The following is a 26,928-nucleotide window of genomic DNA, read 5'->3' as shown; positions in this document are numbered from 1 at the left end:
TTTGATGTCCCTAAATGTGGACTAATAAACACGTAAATCCAAATTGAGATTCTGATTTGGCTTTTATCCTAAGTCATATTGCAAGACTTGTTAAAGAGTCGACAGTGACTTGTAGGATTTCTGCTTCCAACAGGTGGCGCTATAGAGTCAAGTCCTCTTCTTTTATGAAAAAGCAATTTTCATATCAAAAAAGCATAAAAAAATACAAAGTGATTCACTCCCTAGTTTACCCGGAACAATTGCTGTAACAGTTAATCGTACTGCAATTTGGACTGTACATACTTTGGTTCATGAGAAATGAGAGTGCAATGAACCTCAGCGACAGCGACGAGAAACATCCTTGCGCTGAGTGGTCTCGCCGATTTGTCGCCCCACCGGTTGTCTCCACTATGAGACTTGCTGCAGGCCTTTCTGCAAGTCGGTAGTTCTTGTGTGATGCTTGGATTTCACTCTTGCCAAATTCGTTCTTCATTTGTTAACAATGTACAGATATAGTTTTGAAGAGCGTGTTTTCATTGTGAAAACTTATGGGAAATCTGAGTCCTGAAAGAGGTGCCAAAAGTGAGCTTCTAAAGAAGTTTGGAGGTCGAAGTTCACCGTCCAAACCGTGTATTCTGTCATTGGTGAATAAGCTGTAACATATAGGAACATTACTGGATAGGCATGATGGAGGATGTCCAAACATGTCTGAGAAAACAATTCAAGATGTGAAGCAGCAACTTCTGGCCTCTCCACGTAAATCGTTGCATAGGCTTTCCCAGGAGACAGGCATGTCATATTCCTCATGTCAATGAACCACCAAGAAAGGTCACCTGTACAGAGTCACTGTAATTCAGGAATTGAAAGGGCCCGATCAAGAGAAAAGAATTCGCTTTTGCTGTTTTTTTTCCTTTGTGGCCATTTGAAGGGTCGGGAGTACAGTAACATGTCACAAACCTTACATGCACTCCAAGAGAACATACAGCGAGAAATTCAGGCTATGACCCCAGATGTCCTGCAGAATACATTCAACAATATAGAACGGCGTGTGCTTGGATGCGAACAGTGGGCATTTTCAACACCTGCGTTAAAACATCAGTTTCTCATGAACCAAGGTATGTACAGTCCAAATTTCAGTAGGATAGATCTTCTCTTTTAGAAGTTACAGCAGTTTTTCTGGGTAATGTAGCGAGTGAATCACCCTGTATATAGTGTGAAATAATCACAAAATATATATAAATACTTATAGGTTGCGTGGCATGCTGGTAAAGATCATGTAAAAGGGGTGGGGGACAAGAGTCCCCACTCGTATCGCTGGTGTTGAACAGCTTCCTCAAGGGAATCAGAGACAGGGAGGAGAAGACCCAGTGTACACTCCAGTCCCTGTGCGCCGAAAGCTAATGACAAGAAGACTCCAAAGGGTGATTAAAGAAGAACAACAAAGCGGATTACTTCACCAAAAGTATCAATTTAATCAGTATTACAGTGTCATTACAGAAATTCCTTTATATTACAAAACCATGCTGACAGGTTCTCTTTAAATGGCAGTGAACACTTTGGGTCAAGACAATTTTATCTGCCAGTTTTTCACTGCGACCAAGATTTTATGCTAGTGAAGCTGTTGATTTTCTATTTCCCAAATATAAAACAGGCAAACAAAAAGTTTATGGTCAAGCCTCAAAGGGAATCTGTCAGCAGAGTTTTCACTATTCACCAAATGTCATGTTGGTACATTGTGTTGAAAAAATGTTTCCTTGCCCTGATGTTTGGCTGGGAGAAAATGAACTTCTATCTCTACCTGGCACCACAGTCTGTGAGTCATCTGGGCAGTGCTGCGGCAGTGATCAGTCACGGCTGTAATCACACCCACTGTTCATTGATTGATAACCTGCAGGCACATTCACAATGCAACCAGGACATGGATGACAGGCAGGGTTGGACTGGCCCACCAGAGAACCGGACAATCCTCCGGTGGGCCCTGGCTTCTCCTTCTGAAGAGTTCATAGTGCAAACCTTGCAGCTGCTATGGAGCTCTTGAGTGGGGGAGAAAGGTGAGCCCAATGTTCTTCAGTCTGACACTGATGACAGGACAGTGGGTGGAATTACAGCAGAGACATGATATTGGCCATGAGTAACTGTTTGCACCAGTCATTTAAATTTTTGGATATTGATTGTCTTACGTTTTATGATTTTTTTTACAACATTCTAACCAAATTAATATGCTGGAGCACCCATTTTATTTCTGTTTTAAATGTTTGTGCGGTGGGTGCGACTGGTTCATGCAATGTTATCAATCTGTTATTTTTGGATTTTGTTATGCCACAGCACAGGATTACCGCAAAACATGTACGAAGATCCATTTTAGTTTTTGTAAGTGATGATTGTACCATTTTGCAGTGGACATTCCTTGTGTGCCGTCCTCCAATATTTCAGCTTGCTGTGTGAAAAATGAGAATGTGAGATTTCTTCTTAAAGCAGCACAAAAAAACGATTTAAAACTAAAATATTTTTTTTTGCAAAATTCTATCTATACAAAATGTATTATTTCTTTACTCAGTAAAGTGAAATATGGCCTTTGCGCTTTCCACTCAATAGTATCCATTAACATACATCTGAATTTTAAATGACATCATTATGTTGTTTTTGACATTTCCATTTTTGAGAAATTCATCTGCTTTTTATGAGAGAGAACGCTACTTTAAGAATTCACATTCATTGAAATATTCTCCGGATACACTATATCATGGCGCACTATGAATTTTGTGGTTTGTATAATTCTACATTACTAGAATTAAATTGATCAGAAACATGGCATCCACCAAAATGTACACACTTTTCTTTTACACTCTCATGGAAATAATTCCTACTCTGTTGTCTTAAAGGGCTTTCCTGTCTAAAATGATTTGTCTGCAGTCACTCAGTGTGACTGCGGACCTATGAATCACCCAGCGCGCACTGCGCACTGCAAAGATTCGCCAGTTTCTGAGCCAGGAACCGTGGAGATGTATGCGTTATACATACTCCCGGCCAGAACCTGACCAGTGGGCGCGGCGTCGCTCCATACACTAGTCAGGTTCTCTCCGGAGTATGTATAACACATACATCACCATCATTCCTGGCTCAGAAACCGGTGATTCCCCGGAGCACACATTGCGCGCTGGGTGATTCATAAGTCTGCAGTCACACAGTGTGACTGCAGACTTATCAATTTAGACCGGACAACCCCTTTAAAGCGATGAGTAGATGGACATAGGCATGACACAAAATATTTTTGTTATAATCACTAAATAGAAAAAAAAATGTTTTGGTATATTTTTTAAATCTGAATATTTATAGCATACATTTGGAATAATAAATTATTATTAACATAAGTGTAAAATGGCTTTTACCCAAAGTAAAAACCCTGCGCTGCCCCTCAAACTTCTCAATTTTGAAGACTTCCAGAGCAGCTCATGACAACACCACTTGGTAGCTATTCATGCTGCGCTGAAGGTGGCGGCGGACCAACATTTTTATAGTGAACATTTAGGGTATGTTCACACATTGCGTTTTTGCAGCGTTTTTTTAATGCAAATTAAAAGCTGCTTTTTACCGTATTTTTTTGCTAGCAAAAGCTATGAGAGTTCAGAAATCCCATCCAAACAATTGCTTTTTTTTCTGACTGAATTGGAAAACTGTTGTTTTTTTTAAACTGCAGCGTGCCAATTCTTTCAGCGTTTTTGCACCATAGAAAACAATGAGAAAGTGCAAAAATGCTGCAAAAAACCTAACCATGCATTTTTGCTGCATTTTGGGGGAATGAAACTATTTTAAACATGTACTGTAGATAAATGACGCATATAATCTGCACCAGAAATGCAGCAAGAAAAGCAGCAAACAACAACAAAACCTGCTTTTTGTAAGCAGCTTTTTACTGCCAAGAGAGCAGGTTTTGGCTGCAGAAAAAACGCAGCAAAAAAGTAACGTGTGAACATAGCCTTGAAGGGAAACTGTCACCAGGTTTTTGCCACCCAATCTGAGAGCAACATAATGATGTGATAGAGACCTTGATTCCAGTGATGTGTCACTTATTGGGCTGTCTGCTGTAGGTTTGATAAAATCATTGTTTTATCAGCAGGAAATCATCACTAGAGGACTAGTAAACCTGCAGCTTTCTGCCTACGCACAGGCATGGTTATTCAGACCTGGTAGATCTGCAGCACATAAAACAGGGATTTTATCAAAACTGCAGCAAGGAATAAGTAATGCATCACTGGAATCAGGATCTCTGCCCCTACATTATATTGTTCTCATATGAAGTAGCAAAAACTTAGTGATAGATTCCCTTTAAGTAATGCTCTGTTCACACTATTATTGTTATATCTTTCATTGTTAAAGGATCCATAAAAAATATTATGAATCATTTTCATTACTTTGTATTGGTCCTGATATAGCCTAATTATTCGAGTTGATATAGAATAAGTCAATTTTCACTGTTTATAGAAAAAAAAGGTTGAGATTTTTTTCCCATAAAAAGCACCTACCGTATGTTGCCCATGAGCTGTGTCTGGTATCTTTACGCTTTCTTTGATTGCGATTTTCTTTTCTAATCCTAAACAACGCCTTTGAGTTTGGGAGCAAGATCAGAGGTTATACACTGGGCAAAATGAAAAATTGCCTACTTTGTTTAGTGCTACACTTTAAGTAAGAAAATAATAAACGGGTTAAAAAACTAATTCATTGTACAATACAATAATATTGTGGTTATTTAAACATACTTTGATCTTTTAGGGCATGCGGAATACAGTTCATTTGTATACCAGCGATGCACAAAGCGTGGTTTACGATTCACAGTTTACAATATGTGCACAGTTAAAGGCAATCTCTGGGAATGAAAAAGAAAATAGATAAATAAAAAATGTGGTTATAAATTAATTTCTGAATACATTTAATTAACAAATCACACTAATTTTGTTTGGGGAGATAAAATGAATGCGTGTTGTTCAATTGACAGAAACCTGTCTTAGAATATTAAAAAGGTGTTCTCAAAGTTAAAAGCTATCCACTATCTATGTGATAGAGGACAACTTTTTAATCACTGGAGGTCCTTCTGCTGTGGGCCGCACCGACCCCGAGAACTAAGGCTCTGAGCCCTGGCTGAATTGAGCGGAAATCCCCGGGCCCGGATGGGATACACCCGCGAGTACTGCAGGAATTAAGTAATGTCATAGATAGACCATTATTTTTAATCTTTAAAGATTCCATAATAACAGGGTCTGTACCACAGGACTGGCGTATAGCAAATGTGGTGCCAATATTCAAAAAGGGGACAAAAACTGAACTTGGAAATTATAGGCCGGTAAGCTTAACCTCTACTGTGGGTAAAATCCTGGAGGGTTTCCTAAGAGATGCTATACTAGAGTATCTGAAGAAGAATAACCTCATGACTAGTGTTGAGCGATACCTTCCGATATCGGGAAATATCGGATCGGATTGGATCGGACCGATACCGAAAAAGTATCGGATATCGCCGATTCCGATACCGGAAACCAATGCAAGTCAATGGGACATAAATATCGGAATTAAAATAAACCCTTTCTTTCCTTGTAGGTTATTTCTACATGAAGGAAAACAACTAAGAATAATGTAGAATGTATTGGGGGAGGTGGGGGAGACAATAAAGGCATAGAGGTTTAGCCCAGTCAAATGGAATAGCAGGAATTACTATTTTTTTATTATGTTCTGAGTTACGGAAATATTAACTATGTTAAGTATTTTTATATTTTGTCAGATATTTATGTTTCACTACTTCCATGCTCTTCACCTTCTTTTTTACTTCTCCCACACTTTCTCCTTCATCATCCTCAGCATCTTTTTCATCCACTTCTTCTTCACCTTCTTCTTCTTCACCTTCTTCGTATTATTCTTTTTTTTACATTCTTCATATTCTACTTCTTCATCTTCTTCATATTCTTCTTCTTCATCATATTCTTATTTGTGACAGGCATTCCTGTAGTTGTTATCTATAAAAGGTTGGACATTACACCTTTCGTTCTGCCCGTCACAAAAGATTTACAACAGGATTTGTCCGCGTTCAGTTTGGCCTGCAGCAGCAGGTCTTTTCCAGGGGCACCACGAGGAGGAACGGACTCACCCCCATACACTGCTTAGTCATCTTCTGCTTATAATTTAGATATTATCTTTTGCTCTGATTTTTAGTCTTATGCTTAATGTTCTTCCGCTTTTTGTTCTGCAGCTTCTTGTATTTCTGCTTCTTGGTTTTCTGTCTCTTGTTCTTCTGTATCTTGGTGCTTGTCTTCTCTTCTTTGTCTTCTTGGTCAACTTCTTCAGGGTCATCTTCTTGGTCTTCTTCGGGGTGGTCTTCAGGGTCGTCGTCTTCGGGGGTCCTCGTCTTCGGGGTCCTCGTCTTCTTCGGGTTGGTCTTCTGGGTCCTCGTCTTCGGGGTCCTCGTCTTCTTCGGGGTGGTCTTCAGGGTCCTCGTCTTCTTCGGGGTGGTCTTCAGGGTCCTCGTCTTCTTCGGGGTGGTCTTCAGGGTCCACGTCTTCAGGGTCATTGTCTTCGGGGTCCTCGTCTTCTTAGGGTTGGTCTTCAGGGTCCTCGTCTTCAGGGTCCTCGTCAGGGAGATCCAGAGTGATTACCAAGAACCATTTCAAAAAGCTTGAACTTGGAAATGTAGCAGAAGGTACAAGAAAGCTGAGGAACTACCGAGGACCAGCTGACGGTACTGGAACCCGGATGGGTAGCAGAAGGTACAAGAGCCAATGGAACTACCGAGGACCAGCTGATGTTACTGGAACTCGGTTACTAAGCAGGAGGTACCTGTGCCAGAAAGCACTACCAAGGACCAGCAGACGTTGGTGGAACTTGGATACCGAGAAGGAGGCACCTAATCCAAAGGCACTGCCGAGAACCAGCTGACGGTACTGGAACCCGGATGGGTAGCAGAAGGTACCCATGTAAAAAAAAGTTCAAGGCCGCGAGCCGGCCGCAGTTACCAAAACCCACAGTCCTACAGGGGGTGCTTGTCCTATTGGCACTATGGAACCAGCCTTCATTGCCAGATCCCGCAGCCCACATAGGAGTCACCTAAACTGCAGGCACCATAGAGTCGGCTAACCCGACCGCAACACGACAGGACAACGCATTGGAGGCAAAGTGACGTTGACACTACCCGGAAACAGCTGGCGTGCTGGAACCAGGCTGGGCAGGAGGGAGTACCCGTGCCAAAGACACTGCCGAGAACCAGCTGACGGTACTGGAACCCGGATGGGTAGCAGAAGATACAAGAGCAAATGGAACTACCGAGGACCAGCTGACGGTACTGGAACCCGGATGGGTAGCAGAAGGTACAAGAGCCAATGGAACTACCGAGGACCAGCTGATGTTACTGGAACTCGGTTACTAAGCAGGAGGTACCTGTGCCAGAAAGCACTACCAAGGACCAGCAGACGTTGGTGGAACTTGGATACCGAGAAGGAGGCACCTAATCCAAAGGCACTGCCGAGAACCAGCTGACGGTACCGGAACCCGGATGGGTAGCAGAAGGTACCCATGTAAAAAAAGTTCAAGGCCGCGAGCCGGCCGCAGTTACCAAAACCCACAGTCCTACAGGGGGTGCTTGTCCTATTGGCACTATGGAACCAGCCTTCATTGCCAGATCCCGCAGCCCACATAGGAGTCACCTAAACTGCAGGCACCATAGAGTCGGCTAACCCGACCGCAACACAACAGGACAACGCATTGGAGGCAAAGTGACGTTGACACTACCCGGAAACAGCTGGCGTGCTGGAACCAGGCTGGGCAGGAGGGAGTACCCGTGCCAAAGACACTGCCGAGAACCAGCTGACGGTACTGGAACCCGGATGGGTAGCAGAAGATACAAGAGCAAATGGAACTACCGAGGACCAGCTGACGGTACTGGAACCCGGATGGGTAGCAGAAGGTACAAGAGCCAATGGAACTACCGAGGACCAGCTGATGTTACTGGAACTCGGTTACTAAGCAGGAGGTACCTGTGCCAGAAAGCACTACCAAGGACCAGCAGACGTTGGTGGAACTTGGATACCGAGAAGGAGGCACCTAATCCAAAGGCACTGCCGAGAACCAGCTGACGGTACTGGAACCCGGATGGGTAGCAGAAGGTACCCATGTAAAAAAAAGTTCAAGGCCGCGAGCCGGCCGCAGTTACCAAAACCCACAGTCCTACAGGGGGTGCTTGTCCTATTGGCACTATGGAACCAGCCTTCATTGCCAGATCCCGCAGCCCACATAGGAGTCACCTAAACTGCAGGCACCATAGAGTCGGCTAACCCGACCGCAACACGACAGGACAACGCATTGGAGGCAAAGTGACGTTGACACTACCCGGAAACAGCTGGCGTGCTGGAACCAGGCTGGGCAGGAGGGAGTACCCGTGCCAAAGACACTGCCGAGAACCAGCTGACGGTACTGGAACCCGGATGGGTAGCAGAAGATACAAGAGCAAATGGAACTACCGAGGACCAGCTGACGGTACTGGAACCCGGATGGGTAGCAGAAGGTACAAGAGCCAATGGAACTGCCGAGAACCAGCTGGCGGTGCTGGAGCCCAGGGTAAATACTAAAAACAGAGGAGCCAGAGGTGTATTTGGAGGAGGTTTTAAATCCGTAGTACAGTGGATGTGGACAAAGCAGGAGAATTTGCCGGACACACAGCTGGGGATCAGCTGACGTTACTGAACCCCAATAACACTGGAGCAAGCGTTGACTGTGCAGACGGCACTTCTGAGCAGCAACTAGCGGTATTGGAGCCCAGGGTAAATACTAAAAACGGAGGAGCCAGAGGTGTAATTGGAGCAAGTTTTAAATAAGTAGCACAGTGAATATGGACAGAGCAGGAGAAATTGCCGTGAACACAGCAGGGGAACAGCTGACGTTACCGAACCCCAATAACACCGCAGCAAGTGTTGACTGTGCAGACGGCACTTCCGAGCGCCAACTGGCGGTGTTGGAGCCCAGGGATAAGAATGAAAACAGAGGAGCCAGAGGTGTAATTGGAGCAACTTTAAAATGTGTAGTACAGTGGATGTGGACAAAGCAGGAGAAATTGCCGTCCGCACAGCAGGGGAACAGCTGACGTTACTGAACCCCAATAACACGGCAGCAAGTGTTGACTGTGCAGATGGCACTTCCGTGCGCCAACTGGCGGTGTTGGAGCTCAGGGATAATACTGAAAACAGAGGAGCCAGAGGTGTAATTGGAGCAACTTTAAAATCTGTAGTAGTGAGAATGTGGACAGAGCAGGAGAAATTGCCGTCCGCACAGCAGGGGAACAGCTGACGTTACTGAACCCCAATAACATGGTAGCAAGTGTTGACTGTGCAGACGGCACTTCCGAGCGCCAACTGGCGGTGTTGGAGCTCAGGGATAATACTGAAAACAGAGGAGCCAGAGGTGTATTTGGAGGAGGTTTTAAATCAGTAGTACAGTGGATGTGGACAGAGCAGGAGAAATTGCCGTCCGCACAGCAGGGGAACAGCTGACGTTACTGAACCCCAATAACACGGCAGCAAGTGTTGACTGTGCAGACGGCACTTCCGAGCGCCAACTGGCGGTGTTGGAGCTCAGGGATTACAGTTCAGGTGGTAGAAACATGAACAGAACAGGAGACCTGGATACTGTTGCCAACCAATTATTTATTCTGGAAGAGGACTGGCAAATTCATGAGAGATCCAGGCCTTGTTCATTTTGAGAAAAGTAAGCCGGTCAACGTTATCGGAGGATAGTCGCATGCGACGGTCTGTTAGTACACCACCTGCGGCACTAAAGACGCGTTCCGATAATACACTAGCAGCAGGGCAAGCTAGCACCTCCAGTGCATACTGACTAAGCTCTGGCCATGTATCCAGCTTACAGACCCAAAACTTGAAGGGAGAAGAGCCGTCTGGGAGTACACTAAGAGGGCAAGACATGTAGTCTGTCACCATCTGACGGAAACGTTGCCTCCTGCTGACTGGAGCCGTCTGTGATGGTGTAGACATTTGTGGCGGCGGGGACACAAAACTTTGCCACATTTCGGCCATACTGGTCTTGCCTTGTGCTGAGGCGCTGCTTCTGCTCCCTCTTTGTGCAGAGCTTCCTCCACTGCCTCGACGCACTGAGCTGCTTTGTAAAGCACTAGCAGCACTGCTCTCGGTTGGAATGGAGAACATGATGGAATGCACCAGTGCGTCTTGGTACTCCCGCATTTTACGCTCCCGGTTCAACGGTGTTATGAGGCTTTGTAAGGTGTCCCGGTAGCGAGGATCTAGGAGGGTGGACACCCAATAATCAGCCGTGTTGAGAATGTGGGCGATGCGGCGGTCGTTTCTCAGGCACTGCAGCATGAAATCAACCATGTGCTGCAGACTGCCAACTGGCCAAGAAACGCTGTCCCCTGCTTGAGGCGTGATCTCTGCCTGCTCTGCATCACCCCACCCTCGCTCTAGATACTGACTACTAGAGCATTGTGTACCTCCCTCCTCTGGACAGATGTCTTCCTCATCCATTGACTCCTCCTCATCCTCCTCACAAAGTGTCCCCTGCCTAGGCCTTTGTGAGGAACCACGTTGCGCAGACTGTAGAGAAGCAGATGGCATTTGTGACTCCTCATCTTCCACCTCTTCCAAAACCTCGTCCCTTAGTGCTTGCAGTGTTTTTTCAAGCAGGCAGATAAGGGGGATAGTCATGCTGACTAGTGCATCATCTGCACTCACCATCCGCGTGGAATAATCGAAGGCACGCAAAACGTGGCAAATGTCCTTCATAGAGGCCCACTCAGTGGTGGTGAAGTGTGAACGGCGCGCACTGCGACTTGTTTGCGCCTGCTGCAGCTGGTACTCCATTACTGCTGCCTGCTGCTCACACAACCTCTCCAACATATGTAACGTTGAATTCCACCTGGTGGGTAGGTCACATATGATGCGATGTTCCGGAAGACATAATCGGCGCTGCAGAGCTGCAATGCGTGATCTTGCATTGCTGGAACGCCGCAAGTGAGCGCACTCTATGCGGACCTTGTGAAGCAGTGCATCAAGATCCGGATAGTCCCTCAAAAAACTCTGCACGACCAAGTTGAGCACATGTGCCAGACATGGGATGTGAGTGAGGTTGCCTAGGCCCAGAGCTGCCACCAGATTTCGGCCATTGTCACACACTACCATGCCTGGCTGGAGATTCGCTGGCACAAACCACACGTCACTCTGCTGCTTGATGGCATTCCAGAGCTCCTGCGCTGTGTGGCTTCGATTCCCCAAAGAAATTAATTTTAATACGGCCTGTTGACGTTTGGCCACGGCTGTGCTCATATCGGTCATCATAACAGGTAACCGTTCACGGGTCGATGTGGAGGTAGACCGTGACGGCTCCTGCAGCGCTGATTCAGAGGAACTGGAGTATGAGGAGGAGGCAATGTGTACAGACTGGATTCCTGCAATCCTTGGAGTTGGCAGAACACGTACAGCGCCACTCTCAAGATCTGTACCCGGCTCCACAACATTTACCCAATGGGCAGTGAGGGAAAGGTATCGTCCCTGTCCATGCTTACTGGTCCACGCATCAGTGGTCAGGTGGACCTTGCTACTGACGGCGTTTTGTAGCGCATGTTTAATTTTTCCCTCCACATGATGTTGCAGGGCAGGGACGGCTTGCCTGCTGAAATAAAAGCGGCTGGGCACGTTGTATTGTGGGACTGCCAATGCCATAAAGTTACGGAATGTGTCAGTCTCCACCAGCCTGAATGATAGCATTTCAAGGGCCAGTAGTTTAGCAATGCCAGCATTCAGAGCCTGTGCTCGGGGGTGGTTTGCCGAGTATGGGCGCCTTTTCTCCCATGCCTGTGCTAACGATGGCTGTAGACTGGCCTGGGAGTGTGAGGATGACTGGGAAAGTGGTGCTGTGGGTGGAATTACACTGTGTCTCTGTACAACAGTGCCAGAGATTCTTCCATGGCGATCCTGTGAGGAAGCCGAACCAGCTGTGTGTGAGCTGGAGGAAGAGGCTACAACACGAGCTGAAGAGGTGGTAGGTGGCGCTGTAGGTTGGCCTAGGTCTTCAGTGTGTTTGTGTAACTCCACCACGTGCTTGGTCCGCACATGTTTCCACATATTTGTGGTATTGAGGTTGCTGACACTTTTCCCTCTTTTCACCTTCTGATTACACAGCTTGCATTTGACAAAGCAAATGTCATCTGCAACTGTGTCAAAAAAGGACCAGGCACTGCAAGTCTTGGGAGCGCCCGCTTTGGATTTTGGAAGAGCCATGCTCCTAATGGGTGCCGAAGTGGAGGCTACAGGCAACCAAGTCTGCCCCCTCCCTCTCCCTCCTTTTTGGGCCGTTCGGGGAATCTCTTCCTCAGAGCTGCTCCCACCACCTTCCTGTCCCTCACGCCATGATGGGTCAAGGACCTCATCATCTACACCACACTCTTCAAACAACTGCTTCTCCTGGGTAGTCTCGACAGCACAGTACGCACCAGAAAGTGGCACCTGAGTCTCATCATCAGATGCGTACTGAGGTGTGCTGCTGACCATAGGCACTGGCCCACCCGCCTTTTCAGATTCAGAGAGACAAAACGGTTGCGCATCACTGCATACTACCTCTTCTTCAAATTCTCGAATTCTGCTTGGCTGGCCCCCTCTTTCCAAGCCAAGAGATTCAGAGAACAGAAGTAGAGATGGCTCCTGTCCAGGGCTCTCTGACTGCCTGGGCAATTTGGCAGGTGGTGAAGAGACAGATGGGTGCTCTTCAGTGCTCAGGACCTGAGAGGATCTGGAACTAATTGAAGTCGATGCGTTAGCTGCCATCCATCCGACAACGGCTTCAATTTGGTCCTCGCGCAGCAGTGGGGTACGGCTAGCTCCTACAAAGCTGCGCATAAAGGACTGTTCCCTGGTAAAACTGGGGGATGCTGAGTCACTGGTGCCCGCAGCAGGCACAGAATCCCCACGTCCTCTCCCTGCAGGCACAGAATCCTCACGTCCTCTCCCTGCAGAAACTCCACGCCCACGCCCACGCCCACGACCACATGCCTTACTCCCTGCCTTCTTCATCTTGGTAGACTGATAAAGATAGGCAGAAAAGTACTAAGGGCTTAGTGTGCTTATTCCTGAACAGCTGCTAACAGGTATAAGAAACACTAATTTTATAAAGTGTGGACTAGACTTTAATATGAGCTAATGTGGCCTACACAACTGTAAAGTGGAGTGTTTGGTGAACTTTATTTAGGTTTTTTTTTGTCACAAAAAGACACTGGATGTGCCTAAAGATGTAATAACGATAGTATCACAAACTTTTTGTAGCTATTACAATGTAGGAAGGTAACCTACAATGCAATAGATGAGGCTGCAAAAAATAGGCTAATACTAATCTGGCTGGGGCTGCAGGGCCCAAGGCTGCAGAAAGGCTCCTCTATCTACTCCTATATAGTGTGTTTGGAATCAATTTAGCTGAATACGGATGGAACCACCACACTAATAGGAGATATCAAGAAAAATTATGAATTGGCAATAAAGGACAATGTATGAGGCAGTGACACACACTGAGTGCACTACAACCAGACGGGGTTGAAGCACACACTACAGGGTGAGCTGCACTCACACACCAGACCTTGCAGACAGCGGTGAACAGTACAGATGCAGAGCACTGTGCACTAGCGCTGCAAGACGGAAAAAAAATTCTCTATCTACTCCTATATAGTGTGTTTGGAACCAATTTAGCTGAATACAGATGGAACCACCACACTAATAGGAGATATCAGGAAAAATTATGAATTGGCAAAAAACGACAATGTATGAGGCAGTGACACACACTGAGTGCACTACAACCAGACGGGGTTGAAGCACACACTACAGGGTGAGCTGCACTCACACACCAGACCTTGCAGACAGCGGTGAACAGTACAGATGCAGAGCACTGTGCACTAGCGCTGCAAGACCAAAAAAATTTCTCTATCTACTCCTATATAGTGTGTTTGGAACCAATTTAGCTGAATACGGATGGAACCACCACACTAATAGGAGATATCAGGAAAAATTATGAATTGGCAAAAAAGGACAATGTATGAGGCAGTGACACACACTGAGTGCACTACAACCAGACGGGGTTGAAGCACACACTACAGGGTGAGCTGCAATCACACACCAGACCTTGCAGACAGCGGTGAACAGTACAGATGCAGAGCACTGTGCACTAGTGCTGCAAGACGGAAAAAAATGTCTCTATCTACTCCTATATAGTGTGTTTGGAACCAATTTAGCTGAATACAGATGGAACCACCACACTAATAGGAGATATCAGGAAAAATTATGAATTGGCAAAAAAGGACAATGTATGAGGCAGTGACACACACTGAGTGCACTACAACCAGACTTGGCTGAAGCACACACTACAGGGTGAGCTGCACTCACACACACAGACCTTGCAGACAGCGGTGAACAGCACAGGGAACTGTGCACTAGCACTGCAAGGCACAGTGATTTAGAAAGTAGCTTGGGTAAAGCAGTATAGAGCAAATAGGTAGCTAAAACTGTCCCTCAGAACAACAGCGTCCTATCCCTAACTGAATTCACAGCAGAGTGAGCTCAAAATGGCGGCGGTGGCTTTTATAGTGCATCATGACATCATTTCAGCAGCCAATCACAGCCATGCCATTAGTTAAGATGCCTACATGCCTAACAGGATGTGCCCACACTTCTTAGGATCCTCATTGGCTGAATAAAATGAAAATGTCTCATTGCATTATGGGAACTTCCGATTCCGGTATACGATATTGCAAAAGTATCGGAATTAATTATCGGAATTCCGATACCACGAATATCGGCCGATACCCGATATTTCAGTATCGGAATGCTCAACACTACTCATGACCCATATCAACATGAGTTTACGAGGGACCGTTCCTGTCAAACTAATCTGATCAGTTTTTATGACGAGGCAAGTTCTGGACTGGACCAAGGAAATGCAGTGGATGTTGTGTATATGGACTTTTCAAAAGCTTTTGATACGGTTCCACACAAAAGGTTGATACATAAAATGAGAACAATGGGGATAGGGGAAAATATATGTATGTGGGTTAAGAATTGGCTAAGTGATAGGAAACAAAGGGTGGTTATTAATGGAAAACACTCAGACTGGGTCTCAGTTAAAAGTGGGGTACCACAGTGGTCAGTATTGGGCCCCCTTCTTTTTAACATATTTATTAATGACCTTGTAGGGGGCATGCAGAGTAGTATTTCAATATTTGCAGATGACACTAAACTCTGCAGGGTAATCAATACAGAGGACAATTTTATATTACAGGAGGATCTATGTAAACTAGAAGCTTGGGCTGATAAATGGCAAATGAGCTTTAATGGGGATAAATGTAAGGTTATGCACTTGAGCAGAGGGAATAAAATGTATAATTATATGCTTAATTGTAAAACACTGGGCAAAACTGTAACTGAAAAATACCTGGGTGTATTGGTGGACGACAAGCTCACGTTTAGTGGCCAGTGTCTGGCTGCTGCTACAAAGGCAAATAAAATAATGGGATGCATTAAAATAGGCATAGATGCTCATGAGGAGAACATAATTTTACCTCTATACAAGTCATTAGTGCGACCACACTTAGAATACTGTGTACAGTTCTGGTCTCCGGTGTATAAGAAAGACATAGCTGAACTAGAGCGGGTGCAGAGAAGAGTGACCAAGGTTATTAGAGGACTGGGGGGTCTGCAATACCAAGACAGGTTATTACACTTGGAGTTATTTACTGTGGAAAAAAGAAGGCTTAGGGGTGATCGTATTACTATGTACAAGTATATGAGGGGACAGTACAAAGACCTTTCTACTGATCTTTTTACTCTGAGGCCTGAGACGGGGACAAGAGGGCATCTTCTACGTCTGGAGGAAAGAAGGTTTAATCATAATCACAGACGGGGATTCTTTACTGTAAGAGCAGTGAGACTATGGAACTCTCTGCCGCATGATGTTGTAATGAGTGATTCACTGTTAAAATTTAAGAAGTGCATGGATGCCTTTCTTGAAAAGTATAATATTACAGGTTATAAATACTAGATTCCTTGATAGGGCGTTGATCCAGGGAACTAGTCTGATTGTCGTATGGAGTCGGGAAGGAATCTTTTTCCCCAATGTGGAGCTTAGTGTTTGCCACATGGTTTTTTTTTGCCTTCCTCTGGATCAACATGTTAGGCTATGGGTTGAACTAGTTGGTCTTAGTCTTCCTTCAACCTTAAAAACTATGTTACTATGTTACTATGCGCAGAACTGCTCCATTCATTCTTATTGAGTGCTCCGAAGATTGACGAGCGTAGTGCTTGGCTGATCTTCGGCACTGATTTAGGAATGAATGGAGAGGCAGTGTACATGGTTGCCCTCCAAGCCATCGGAAAGTTATTTGCTATCCTTTGGAAAAGAGATAACTTTCAAACTTGAGAACAGCCCTTTAATAGGACAGGTACATGTGAGCATGTGCAGTAGAAATGTTCACACCCTATTCTAATATAATGCTGGAGATAGCAGGGTTCTGAAGCTTGAAAGAGGCCGCTCACACTCCTCTCTACCCTGACTTACTTGATTCTGAGCCGCTGCTGTGATCTGGATGAAGCTTCACAATGCGTGGTGTAGGTTGCCACCAGGTCACAGCAGCGGAGCTTCACAAGCTCACAGACACCTCTACTATTAACATTCTAGTACAGGTTTCTGTCAGTGTACCCAGATGACTATAGTGATTACCTCCCTAGACACAACAAAAGGATTTGGTAATTAAGGAAATGTAAGAATTTTTTTATAATGTCATTTTTAGTCATGAGCGAGCATGCTCGTTACTCGAGATTTACAAGCATGCTCGGGTGTTTTCCGAGTATCTTCAGCGTGCTCAGGTGTTATGTTTTAGTCACGCCCGTGCACATGATTAGTGACTGTTTGACAGCTTTAATACATGTGAGGAATGCCTAAGAAACAGGCAGTCCTCACATGTATTAAAGCTGTCAAACAGTCGCAAATCATGTGCACGGCGTGACTAAAACATAACACCTGAGCACGCTGAAGATACTCAGTGAGCACCCGAGCATGCTCGCTGAAAGGGTTAACAGAACATACTCGCTCATCACTAGTCATTTTCTTTTATTTATCTATTTTTTTCTATTCCTAGAAAACTCCGTAAAACCAAAGTGAGTAGGCTTATGGAATATAAAGATAACATAGTAGCTCAAGACTGACAATTATAACTTATTGTGCTGCTAAGTTCTATAAATTATTTAAATTTTGTGGATTATCTTTCCAGGAATGCTGGTATTAGAGTGGAATGGTTTTCAATTAACTGCAAAGACGTATGAAGAAGTTCAGAGTATCATTAGTCAGTCAAGTGGGGAAGCAGACATTTGTGTAAGACTGTGAGTTTCCTTTATATTCCTATTTTCACTATTTTCTGTGTGTTACAGTTTGTTACTATGCGCATGAAATACAGCTGCCAGCCCAAGCACTGCGGTCCCCTGGAAACTGCCTGGGGCCCGGATGAAAAGGTCATCGAGAGCCGTACGGCCCGCAAACCTGAGGTTCCCCACCGCTGCTCTAACATCTTCCTTTGCCTCTTTGAATTACCCTACATTTGTAGGTTGCAAACTATTTTCAAAACATTAACTAGCATTAACAGGAGTCTGTCAGCACAATATGACTGTCCAAACCAAGCACATCACCTTGTAGGGGAAATAGCCGTAATGAAAATCTTACCTTAAGTGTCCAAATCCATTACTGCATTTGCCTGAAATTGTTCTTTATTCAAATATACTATTGAGGTGCACGGCGCACCCTGGGCACGGCCGAGCAGTTCACAGCTTCTTCCCACCTACTTGTTTCTTATCTATCTCTGCCCTCCTCTGGCTTCTGTAAAGACAGAGCTGTCAATCAGTAATGAGGTGGGTGGAGATAGATGCAAAGCAACTGGATGGGAAGGTGAACTGAACTGCTCATCAAGCGTGCACTGGGCACCTCATTATCCTATGTGAATAAAGAACCAATTCTGGGGAAATCAGCAACAGATTTGGACACTAAAGCTATGATTAGGGCTATGTCTCCTACAAGGTGCTGTGCTTGGGTTACAGTCCCTTTTGCTGAAATACTCCCTTTAAGTCACAATTAATAGAAAAATAGAAAAAATATATATATATTAAAAATGTCTTCAGTTGATGCGACTTTTAACCTAATGGGAACCAGTGATATATTTTTACCCGAGTACCAAGTTAAATGGTAATTGACATAAATGCTCATTACAATGACCCTCTGCATTACATGCCTTCAAAATCACCCCTTCTATAAATCTTAAAGCTAAAATCAATTGTGAAATCATGTTCACGGAATACTAAGGATATTTTTTAAGAAAAGTAGCAAAATGCAGTATGATACTTGCATCAAAACTCTATTCAATATGTGAGACCATGATACAAATCTTAACATTCTATGTTTCAGATTGACTATAGATTTTGGTCATAAAGCGTGACTTCCTCTGCAAATTTTCAGTAACATTTACTTACCTTTCACTGCTGATTTTGTCACAGGTATCTTGCATCTAAACTCACAGTATTACTTGTGTATTAGACATAAAAATGGAGACACTGAGTTGATGTTAAGCTGGTTTTGCACGTCTAATATGCACAGTTCACGCAGTCTCCAGACTGGCATCAGACGTCCTGCCCTAAACTAGAAAACTTCACAGAATTTTATGAGGCTGTTGAGCTTTAGTCAGGGAACCCGTGGCCTTTATGGGCATCATGGTCCCAATACCAACTCTTTATTTATGAAGCTGACCATAATAGTTTGTTTTAGCAGAACTGAATTTCAATATGGTTCATTTGTGTGCCAATCCACATGTCCAAATTTCAGCTTCAGATCTCTTAGACATTCAATTCTCTATGGATTGTCTTAAAAAATATGTTGAATATGTGTGTCATGGGAACACAGTTTATGGCTACTATCAGGCTGCCGTAGATTCTCTCATCTAGAGAGAATCGGGCCAATTATGCTAATGACACTCCAATCAAACTCTGATCCGAGTTTGATCCGAGAGTCAGCATAATGTGATCCGACTCTCTTGGAGGAGAGAATCAGAGCACACTGTGAGGAGAAGATGGAGAACAAAATTTCTGAACAAAAATGAAAATCACACCTGAAATCAGATAAAATCGGAGGAAGTTGACTCAATCTTTGCATTGTGTGTCTGTGTGTGCCACACTAAGCATGGAGAACAGAAAAAGGAGAAGAGAACTTTCTGAAGACTTGAGAACCAAAATTGTTGAAAAATATCAACAATATCAAGGTTACAAATCCTTCTCCAGAGATCTTGATGTTCCTTTGTCCACGGTGCCCAACATAATCAAGAAGTTTACAATCCATGACACTGTAGCTCATCTCCCTGAACGTGGACGGCAGAGAAAAATTGAGAAAAGTTTTCAACGCAGGATAATCCGGATGGTGGATAAACAGCCCCAATCAAGATCCAAAGAAATTCAAGCTGCCCTGCAGGCTCACGGTGCACCAATGTCAGAGCGAACTCTCTGTCGATATTTGAATGAAATGAAACATTATGGCAGGGGTATCCCACTGCTGACACAGAGACATAAAAAAGCTAGACTGCAGTTTGCCAAAATGTACTTGAGTAAGCCAAAATCCTTGGAAAGCATCTTGTGGACAGATGAGACCAAGATAGAGCTTTTTGGTAAATCTCATGATTTTTTCATGAAAAAACAGAAAGAGGTCTACAAAGAAAAGAACACAGAACATATAGTCAAATATGTGGAGATACAAAGATTTTTGGGAGTTGTTTTTCTGCTTCTGGCACTAAGTGCCTTGACTGTGTGAAAGGCATCATGAAATCTGAAGATTACCAAAGAATTTTGAGTCGCAATGTAGTTCCTAGTGTCAGAAAGCTGGATTTGCTTCCTAGGTCATGGGTCTTTCAACAGGACAATGACCCCAAACATACTTCAATATGTACCCAATAATGAATGGAAACAAAGCGCTAGAGAGTTCTGAAGTGGTCAGCAATGAGTACTGATCTAAATTCCATTGAACACCTGTGGAGAGATCTTAAAATTGCTGTTGGGAGAAGGCACCTGCAAATATGAGAGACCTGGAGCAGTTTGCAAAACAAGAGTGGCCCAAAATTCTAGTTGAGAGGTGAAAGAAGCTTGTTGATGGTTATAGGAAGCGATTGATTGCAGTTATTTATTCCAAAGGGTGTGCAACAAATATTAACTTGAGGGTTCCAATAATTTTGTCTGGCCCATTTTTGGCGTTTTGTGTGAAATTATGTCCAATTTGCCTTTTTTTCTCTGCTTTTTTGTGTTTTTCCAATACACACAAAGGAAATAAACATATGTATAACAAAATGTCTAATTGCAATAATTTTCTGGGAGAAATACTTCATTTTCTGGAACAATTTCAATGGTGCCAACACCTTCAGTCATGACTGTATATATCAAATCAAAAGAAAAGTGAAAGGCAGCACTCACCGGACAATCACACATGGCCCTGTAGGTTTGGATTTATTTTCCTCTTAATAATAAAGACCTTCATTTAAAAACTGCATTTTGTGTTTACTTGTGCTATCTTTGTCTAATATTTAAAATTGTTTTATGATCTGTACCATTTAAGTGTGAAAAACATGCAAAAGAATAATAAATCAGGAAGGGGACAAACACTTTTTCACACCACTGTATATTAGCTTACTGGTATAGCAACAGTATTTTGAGAATAATTGCCTAGTTTCTTTACTATATCTATGATGAGGGGTGATACAAGATTGAGGCAGATGTGCTACCACAACAAAAATGTACAAGCACTTGGCACCCCCTTGGTGGGGCCGAACTTTTAAAGGAGTTGTCCAGGACTTTTTACAATGTCACCTAATGTGTTTACCCTGTGCCGATAAGGGTTTTTGTAAATACCTTTAGTTGTCCTTCTTGCCTGTGAGCGGCGCTATCACTGGATGTTCACAGGCATCACATAACCCCCGGCTGCAGCCGTCTCTTCCTTCCGCTGATGTCACATCAAGTGAGGTGTGACATCAGTGCTGCGCTCCCCACGGTGGATGCTGGGCTGTGGGTGAGGTTACACCCAGTATCCCCCTCGCTCTTTCCCAATGAATGAGGAGAGGGAAAGTGCGTGGTGGATGCTGGTTGTGGCCCGCCCACAGCCCATCTCTCACCGGGGAGCGCAGCACTGATGTCACGCCTCACTTGACGTGACATCAGTGGAAGGAAGAGCCGGCTGCATCCGGGGGTCACGTGATGTGATAGCGCCGCTCATAGGCAAGAAGGACAACTAAAGGTATTTACAAAAACCCTTATCGGCACAGGCTAGTGTAAGGCAGCGCTAGTCATCACGCTGGGGGACACTCGCTTCACCTGCCTCAATTAAAGCACACATGCAATGTTTTCCAGTAACATGAAATCCAGCAGTTTATTACACTTCATAACTGCTTATCACACAATCCATCTCAGTGGCTCACCGGCATGTTTACACACATAACATCCAAGAGCCTGTCAAGTGGCAGACAGGCCCACTTGGCTCCAGTTACAGCCTTCAGCAAAGTAACTATATCAATGTCCATATAACGCACCTCTTTTACCTTTTGCCGGTTCTAGCGGTTTCCATCAGATTTGTTCTGCCACAGCTGTGGCTTTACGGCTTCCCAGATGGGGATCTCCAGCCCTCATACCTTCCAAGACTACTGGCATCTCTTACACACACAGGGATCCAGCCTCTGCCTTTCAAGACTCTTGTCTTCCAAGCCTCTTGCCCTCCAAGGCTGCTGGCATCTCTTACACACAAGGATCCAGCCTCTGCCTTTCAGGCTTCACCAGGCTTCACCAGGCCTCTCTAGGCCTCACTAAGACTCTCCAGGCTAATGGTGTCCCACACACAGGGAACAGGCCTCACGCCTTTCACTGTTTCAAAAGCACCAAGATTTATATATCCTTCAGTGCATACAGGACCTATGCTGATGTCACATTCATGTGATCAGTCACCTGAGGGAGAGGTACATGGTCAGCCAGAACACACCCTGGACCATTACAGTAATGCCGCAAGCCGCTGGATTACATATCCCCCCCCCCTCTGTTTAAACTTGTGGGGTTGAACACATAATATACACAATCACATTATAACTCACAGTTCACACCGAGACCATGTACTTGACAATTGCGCTGCTCAGCCCCTGGAACATTAGTCACCGACATTAACCCATTCCTTAGGGACCTACCATCTGTCATTGTCACTGACTTCGTCAAGTCACATTTCTGGGTCGTAACCTTGTTAGACCTTCCAGCGGTCAGTCGTAACCTTGTCAGACCTCCCCCGCTCCCAGCGGTCAATACAGCAGTGTGACTCACATGCCCTTGTATCTAAGGTCCGGTTCGACTCCGTACTGTCCCGTACGCTATTAGGTTGTTTGTATGGGCCTATCGGACTTGAGTTACCGGAGGTCTCACTACCTCTAAACCCACGCCCACTACTCTCAGGATATCTTGAAAGGTCTCTAATAGGGTTGAGCGAGTATGTTCTGTCCGAGTATGCTCGGGCTGAGCTCCGAGTATTTACAGCTGCTCGGTGATAAGGTTAAATCGCTCCTGTGTGCATGATTTGCAATTGTTTGACAGCTTTATTACATGTGTGGAATGTGTAAGAAATAGACATTCCTCACATGTAATAAAGCTGTTAAACAGTTGCAAATTATGCACACAGGAGTGATTTAACCTTATCACCGAGCAGCTGTAAAACTCGGAGCTCGGCCCAAGCATACTCGGCGAAAGGGTTAATAGAACATACTCGCTCAACACTAGTCTCTAACTTCAGCTGTAGCTGTTCTGTTATTTAGGGGGCCCTTTCTCTGTCTGGTCTCACAATTTCTAGACAGCTGCCACCTTCTGCTGCTCAGGCAATGCCGCCTTTCCATTCGCAGTCTGGCGAGATTCAACTGTTCTACCTCTCGCAGGTAGGTCACTCGGTACTCCATCAGCATACGTATATATGCAAGACTTTCTTCCGTTCCTACAGCGGAGAATGACACCATGCCGCCTTCATCTGGTATCCAGTCCTGACGATCACGTGGACTGCTTACTTTCATCACACCAGACTTCTTTACCATCATTTGCATGGCTTGGCCATTTCTCCCAATGAGCTTTCTCACCAGAACATGAGGCACCCGGATGACCTCTTCCCGCAGACTGTGAGCTTTTCTCATAAGCCCCAGTTGTCTAACGGCTTGTTCCGTCTTCAACCGGAGAAACCGCTTCGTGCGAATACATCGCCAGTGCATGTCACTTAGGATCGCCACCCTCTTCACTGTGACTTCGGTCGTGGACAAGACCACCAGCTGTTTAGCTTCTGAGGTCGAGTACACCTTACAGGCTCCCACGGCCTTCTTAAACTCTTCATGCTCGGACTCATTGGTGCATTCTTCCCTCAAATCCTCGGGTACATCTATGAGGCACTTGTATCGAGAGGTTTTTGTCTCACCAGTGGTCTCCAAACGATCATCGGGCTCAGGTTTCAGGGGCAACTGACTTTCAGCTTCTTCCTCTAGCTCAGCTACTCACCTCTCAGCAGCCCATCTCTGAAGCTCTTCCTGCTTCAACTGCTCCTTTAGCAGTAGAGTTCTCTCAGACCTCTCTGTCTCCAATGCGCCCACTCGGCTCTCAACAGCCAGTCTCTCAAGCTTCTCTTGCTTCAAATGGGCTTGTAGCGTCTCCTTTAGCTCCTTGATCTCGGCTCTTACATCCACGGAATCATCTGAGCTCGTATTATTCGAGGAGGTATTTTTTTCATACCTCCCATTTCCAGTGGCCAACTCCTGGCCCTGGTCTGTGGCTTCTCTGATAGACTCCTCCATCTTTTTCTGCTCAGCTTCCATCTTGCTGATTCTTTCCTTAAGGCACTTCTCTGCCCTCTGGAGATTATCACAGAACGTCTACAGCTCCTTCACCTGAGCTTCCAGACCTAGGGTCTTTCTGCAGAGATCACCATTTTCATCACGGGTGTCCTGCAGAGTGGTCTCAACCACTTGGCGCATGTGCTCTGCATCAGCCTTATCCTCCTCTAGTTTTTCCTTAACCTTGAGGAGATCCTCATAGTCTCTCTTAATTTGTTGCAGTTCCTTACTGAGTTCACCACACTCCTTCTTGGATTCACACAGTTCCTGGTTGAACTGTTCGCGCAGTCGTTCTAGGTTTTGATCACGTCCAGAAACTTCATCCTGCAGCGCCTCTTTTAGGGCAGACAGCTCCCTATCCCTCTGGTGTAGACCCTCATCCAGCTTTTGCTTCACCTGCCTCAGCTCTAGCCGTACCAGGGAGAAGCGATCTTTCACCTCGCACAACTCATCTTCACACTCTGCTTTGTCAAGCTCCAATTGCGAAACCTCCTCTTTATTTCTCTGGAACCTTCCTTTCCATTTGTTGATTTCCTTGCTGCTTTCTTCCAGTTCTCGCTGCAAGTTCCTTACAACCTGGTTTATTTTCTGCCGTTCAGACTCCAGGCTCAGCTGGTCTGAGGACACGTTCTCCAGGTTTTTCCTTAGTTGCTGCACGTCACTCTGATACTGCTGCCTGATAGGCTCCAGCTCTTGGTCATGACTGGCCGCCTCCTCTTTCAGGGCTGTCGGATCCTGATCCTTTTCTCTCAGTACTGTACCGGAGGTTGCTTCTGGCAACGTCACCTCCTCTTTTTTTAAAAGAGGATCCAAACTCGGAATAAAGGCACACAGCCTTGCACTTTCTTTATTTGCCCTTTCAGCAAAATCTACAGGAGCAACTTTTTTGTGGCCCTTGCGCCGTCGACGACGAGAGGGGGACTCTCTCCCCTCATCTAGCTCCTCCTGACTGAACTCTCTTTCTACTTTCATAGTGTCACCATCAGTTGTGGGGTCTGTGTCACTCCCCATGGTGTCGTGAACCAACAAGTCACCTCCCACGTTGACGTCAACCCCTTCTACTGGAGCTACCCCGTTATCAACGGTCAAATTGTCATTTTAGGCAGTACCAACCCACAACCAGTAACAAGTTTTAGTTTTCTATACTCCATGCTCTTTTGAAAATTCGCCCCCTTTGAGACTCCGCCCCCTATTGGACACCCACACCTGTAGTCGGATTTTTACAAAAAAAATCAGCAATAGTCTTAGGACCCAGTTCACAACATATCTTCCCACCTCCCTGGGCACTCTGGGATAGTACCGGCGCCACAGGAGATCTCACAGCATGGTCCGCTGCCGCCTTTCTGTAAAGGGCCAACAGCTCCTGCCCTTCCTGTACCACGACCTGTTGTCGTTTCTCAAATGCCTGCTGCTGCGAATTTAACAGGCACTTTAATGGCTCAATAGCTTCAGTTTCATTTGCTGCTCCCTTTGCAGCCATCTTTTTCAACTCCTGCATTTCTTCAGGACACTCCTTTTCGCTGCAGACGGTTTGCAGCCGGTCATCTAACCCCTTCTCCATTCCGTCTGGAGATACTGCTCCATTCATGGCTATCGCGGTACACTGTTCACACTAGACACTTCACACCGCTCTCCCTGGAAAAATTTTCGTGCCCCACCGAGCCACAGCAAACCAAGTTTGAGTGCGATGACAATTTTCGTAACCCCGCCGAGTTACAGCAAGATGCTTTAATCTTCGTGACCCAGCCGAGCCACAGCAAGATGCTTGTATCCACACTCGTCGTCCTGTGCCGTTACCCCTAGCAACCAGGCTGCAGTTGCCCCTAGTAACCGGGCTGTAGTTGCCCCTAGCAACCAGGCTGTAGTTGCCCCTAGCAACCGGGCTGTAGTTGCCCCTAGCAACCAGGCTGCAGTTACCCGCATTCTCCAACCACATGTAAGGCAGCGCTAGTCATCACGCTGGGGGACACTCGCTTCACCTGCCTCAATTGAAGTACACATGCAACGTTTTCCAGTAACATGAAATCCAGCAGTTTATTACACTTCATAACTGCTTATCATACAGTCCATCTCAGTGGCTCACTGGCATGTTTACACACATAACATCCAAGAGCCTTTCAAGTGACAGACAGGCCCACTTGGCTCCAGTTACAGCCTTGAGCAAAGTAACTATATCAATGTCCATATAACGCACCGCTTTTACCTTTTGCCGGGTCTAGCGGTTTCCATCAGATTTGTTCTGCCACAGCTGTGGCTTTACGGCTTCCCAGATGGGGGTCTCCAGCCCTCGTACCTTCCAAGGCTACTGGCATCTCTTACACACACAGGGATCCAGCCTCTGCCTTTCAAGACTCTTGTCTTCCAAGCCTCTTGCCCTCCAAGACTACTGGCATCTGTTACACACAAGGATCCAGCCTCTGCCCTTCAGGCTTCACCAGGCCTCTCTAGGCCTCACTAAGCGTCTCCAGGCTAATGGTGTCCCACACACAGGGAACAGGCCTCACGCCTTTCACTGTTTCAAAAGCACCAAGATTTATATATCCTTCAGTGCATACAGGACCTGTGCTGATGTCACAGTCATGTGATCAGTCACCTGAGGGAGAGGTACATGGTCAGCCAGAACACATCCTGGACCATTACAGTAATGCCGCAAGCTGCTGCATTACACTAGATACATTGGGGACATTGTAAAAAAAACCTGGACAACTTCTTTAAGTGCACCTTTCCACTTACTTGGTTTCCATCTTCCTCTCCCCTTCGCTGGCTCTATAATGCCAGAGATTTCAAGGTGAGAGATGGAGATAGAAGGAAAAAAAGCAGGTGGAAGGTGACTATGACAAGTGTGCATCAAGCGCCTGTACTTGGTTTGAACAGTCATTCTGCGCTGACAGAGTCCATTTAACATTGCACTAGCCATTAACCAATGTCAGGTTAGTTGCTGAATTATACTTTTTGTGCGGTGATATCCCGGTGATGTGTTATCTGAGTCAAGGTAACCTTTACTA

The 26,928-nt window shown here is 45.4% G+C and overlaps 1 protein-coding gene across 6 annotated transcripts in view; it reads left to right on the top strand.

The window, feature by feature from the left end:
• Positions 1-26,928, top strand: part of PCLO (piccolo presynaptic cytomatrix protein) — a 522,320-nt gene that overhangs the window by 405,035 nt on the left and 90,357 nt on the right. For all 6 annotated transcript variants that reach the window (XM_073652324.1, XM_073652323.1, XM_073652325.1 and 3 more), the window contains one exon: positions 17,282-17,390. In XM_073652324.1, the coding sequence (XP_073508425.1) occupies positions 17,282-17,390 (109 nt within the window). The remainder of the gene's footprint in view (positions 1-17,281; positions 17,391-26,928) is intronic.

Source organism: Phyllobates terribilis, unplaced genomic scaffold (genome assembly GCF_046119375.1).
Source record: "Phyllobates terribilis strain yellow unplaced genomic scaffold, ASM4611937v1 Scaffold_11__3_contigs__length_659146591, whole genome shotgun sequence".
Classification (NCBI taxonomy): domain Eukaryota; kingdom Metazoa; phylum Chordata; class Amphibia; order Anura; family Dendrobatidae; genus Phyllobates; species Phyllobates terribilis.
Note: the sequence above shows the minus strand (reverse complement) of the source record. Positions and strands in the feature narration are given on the sequence as shown.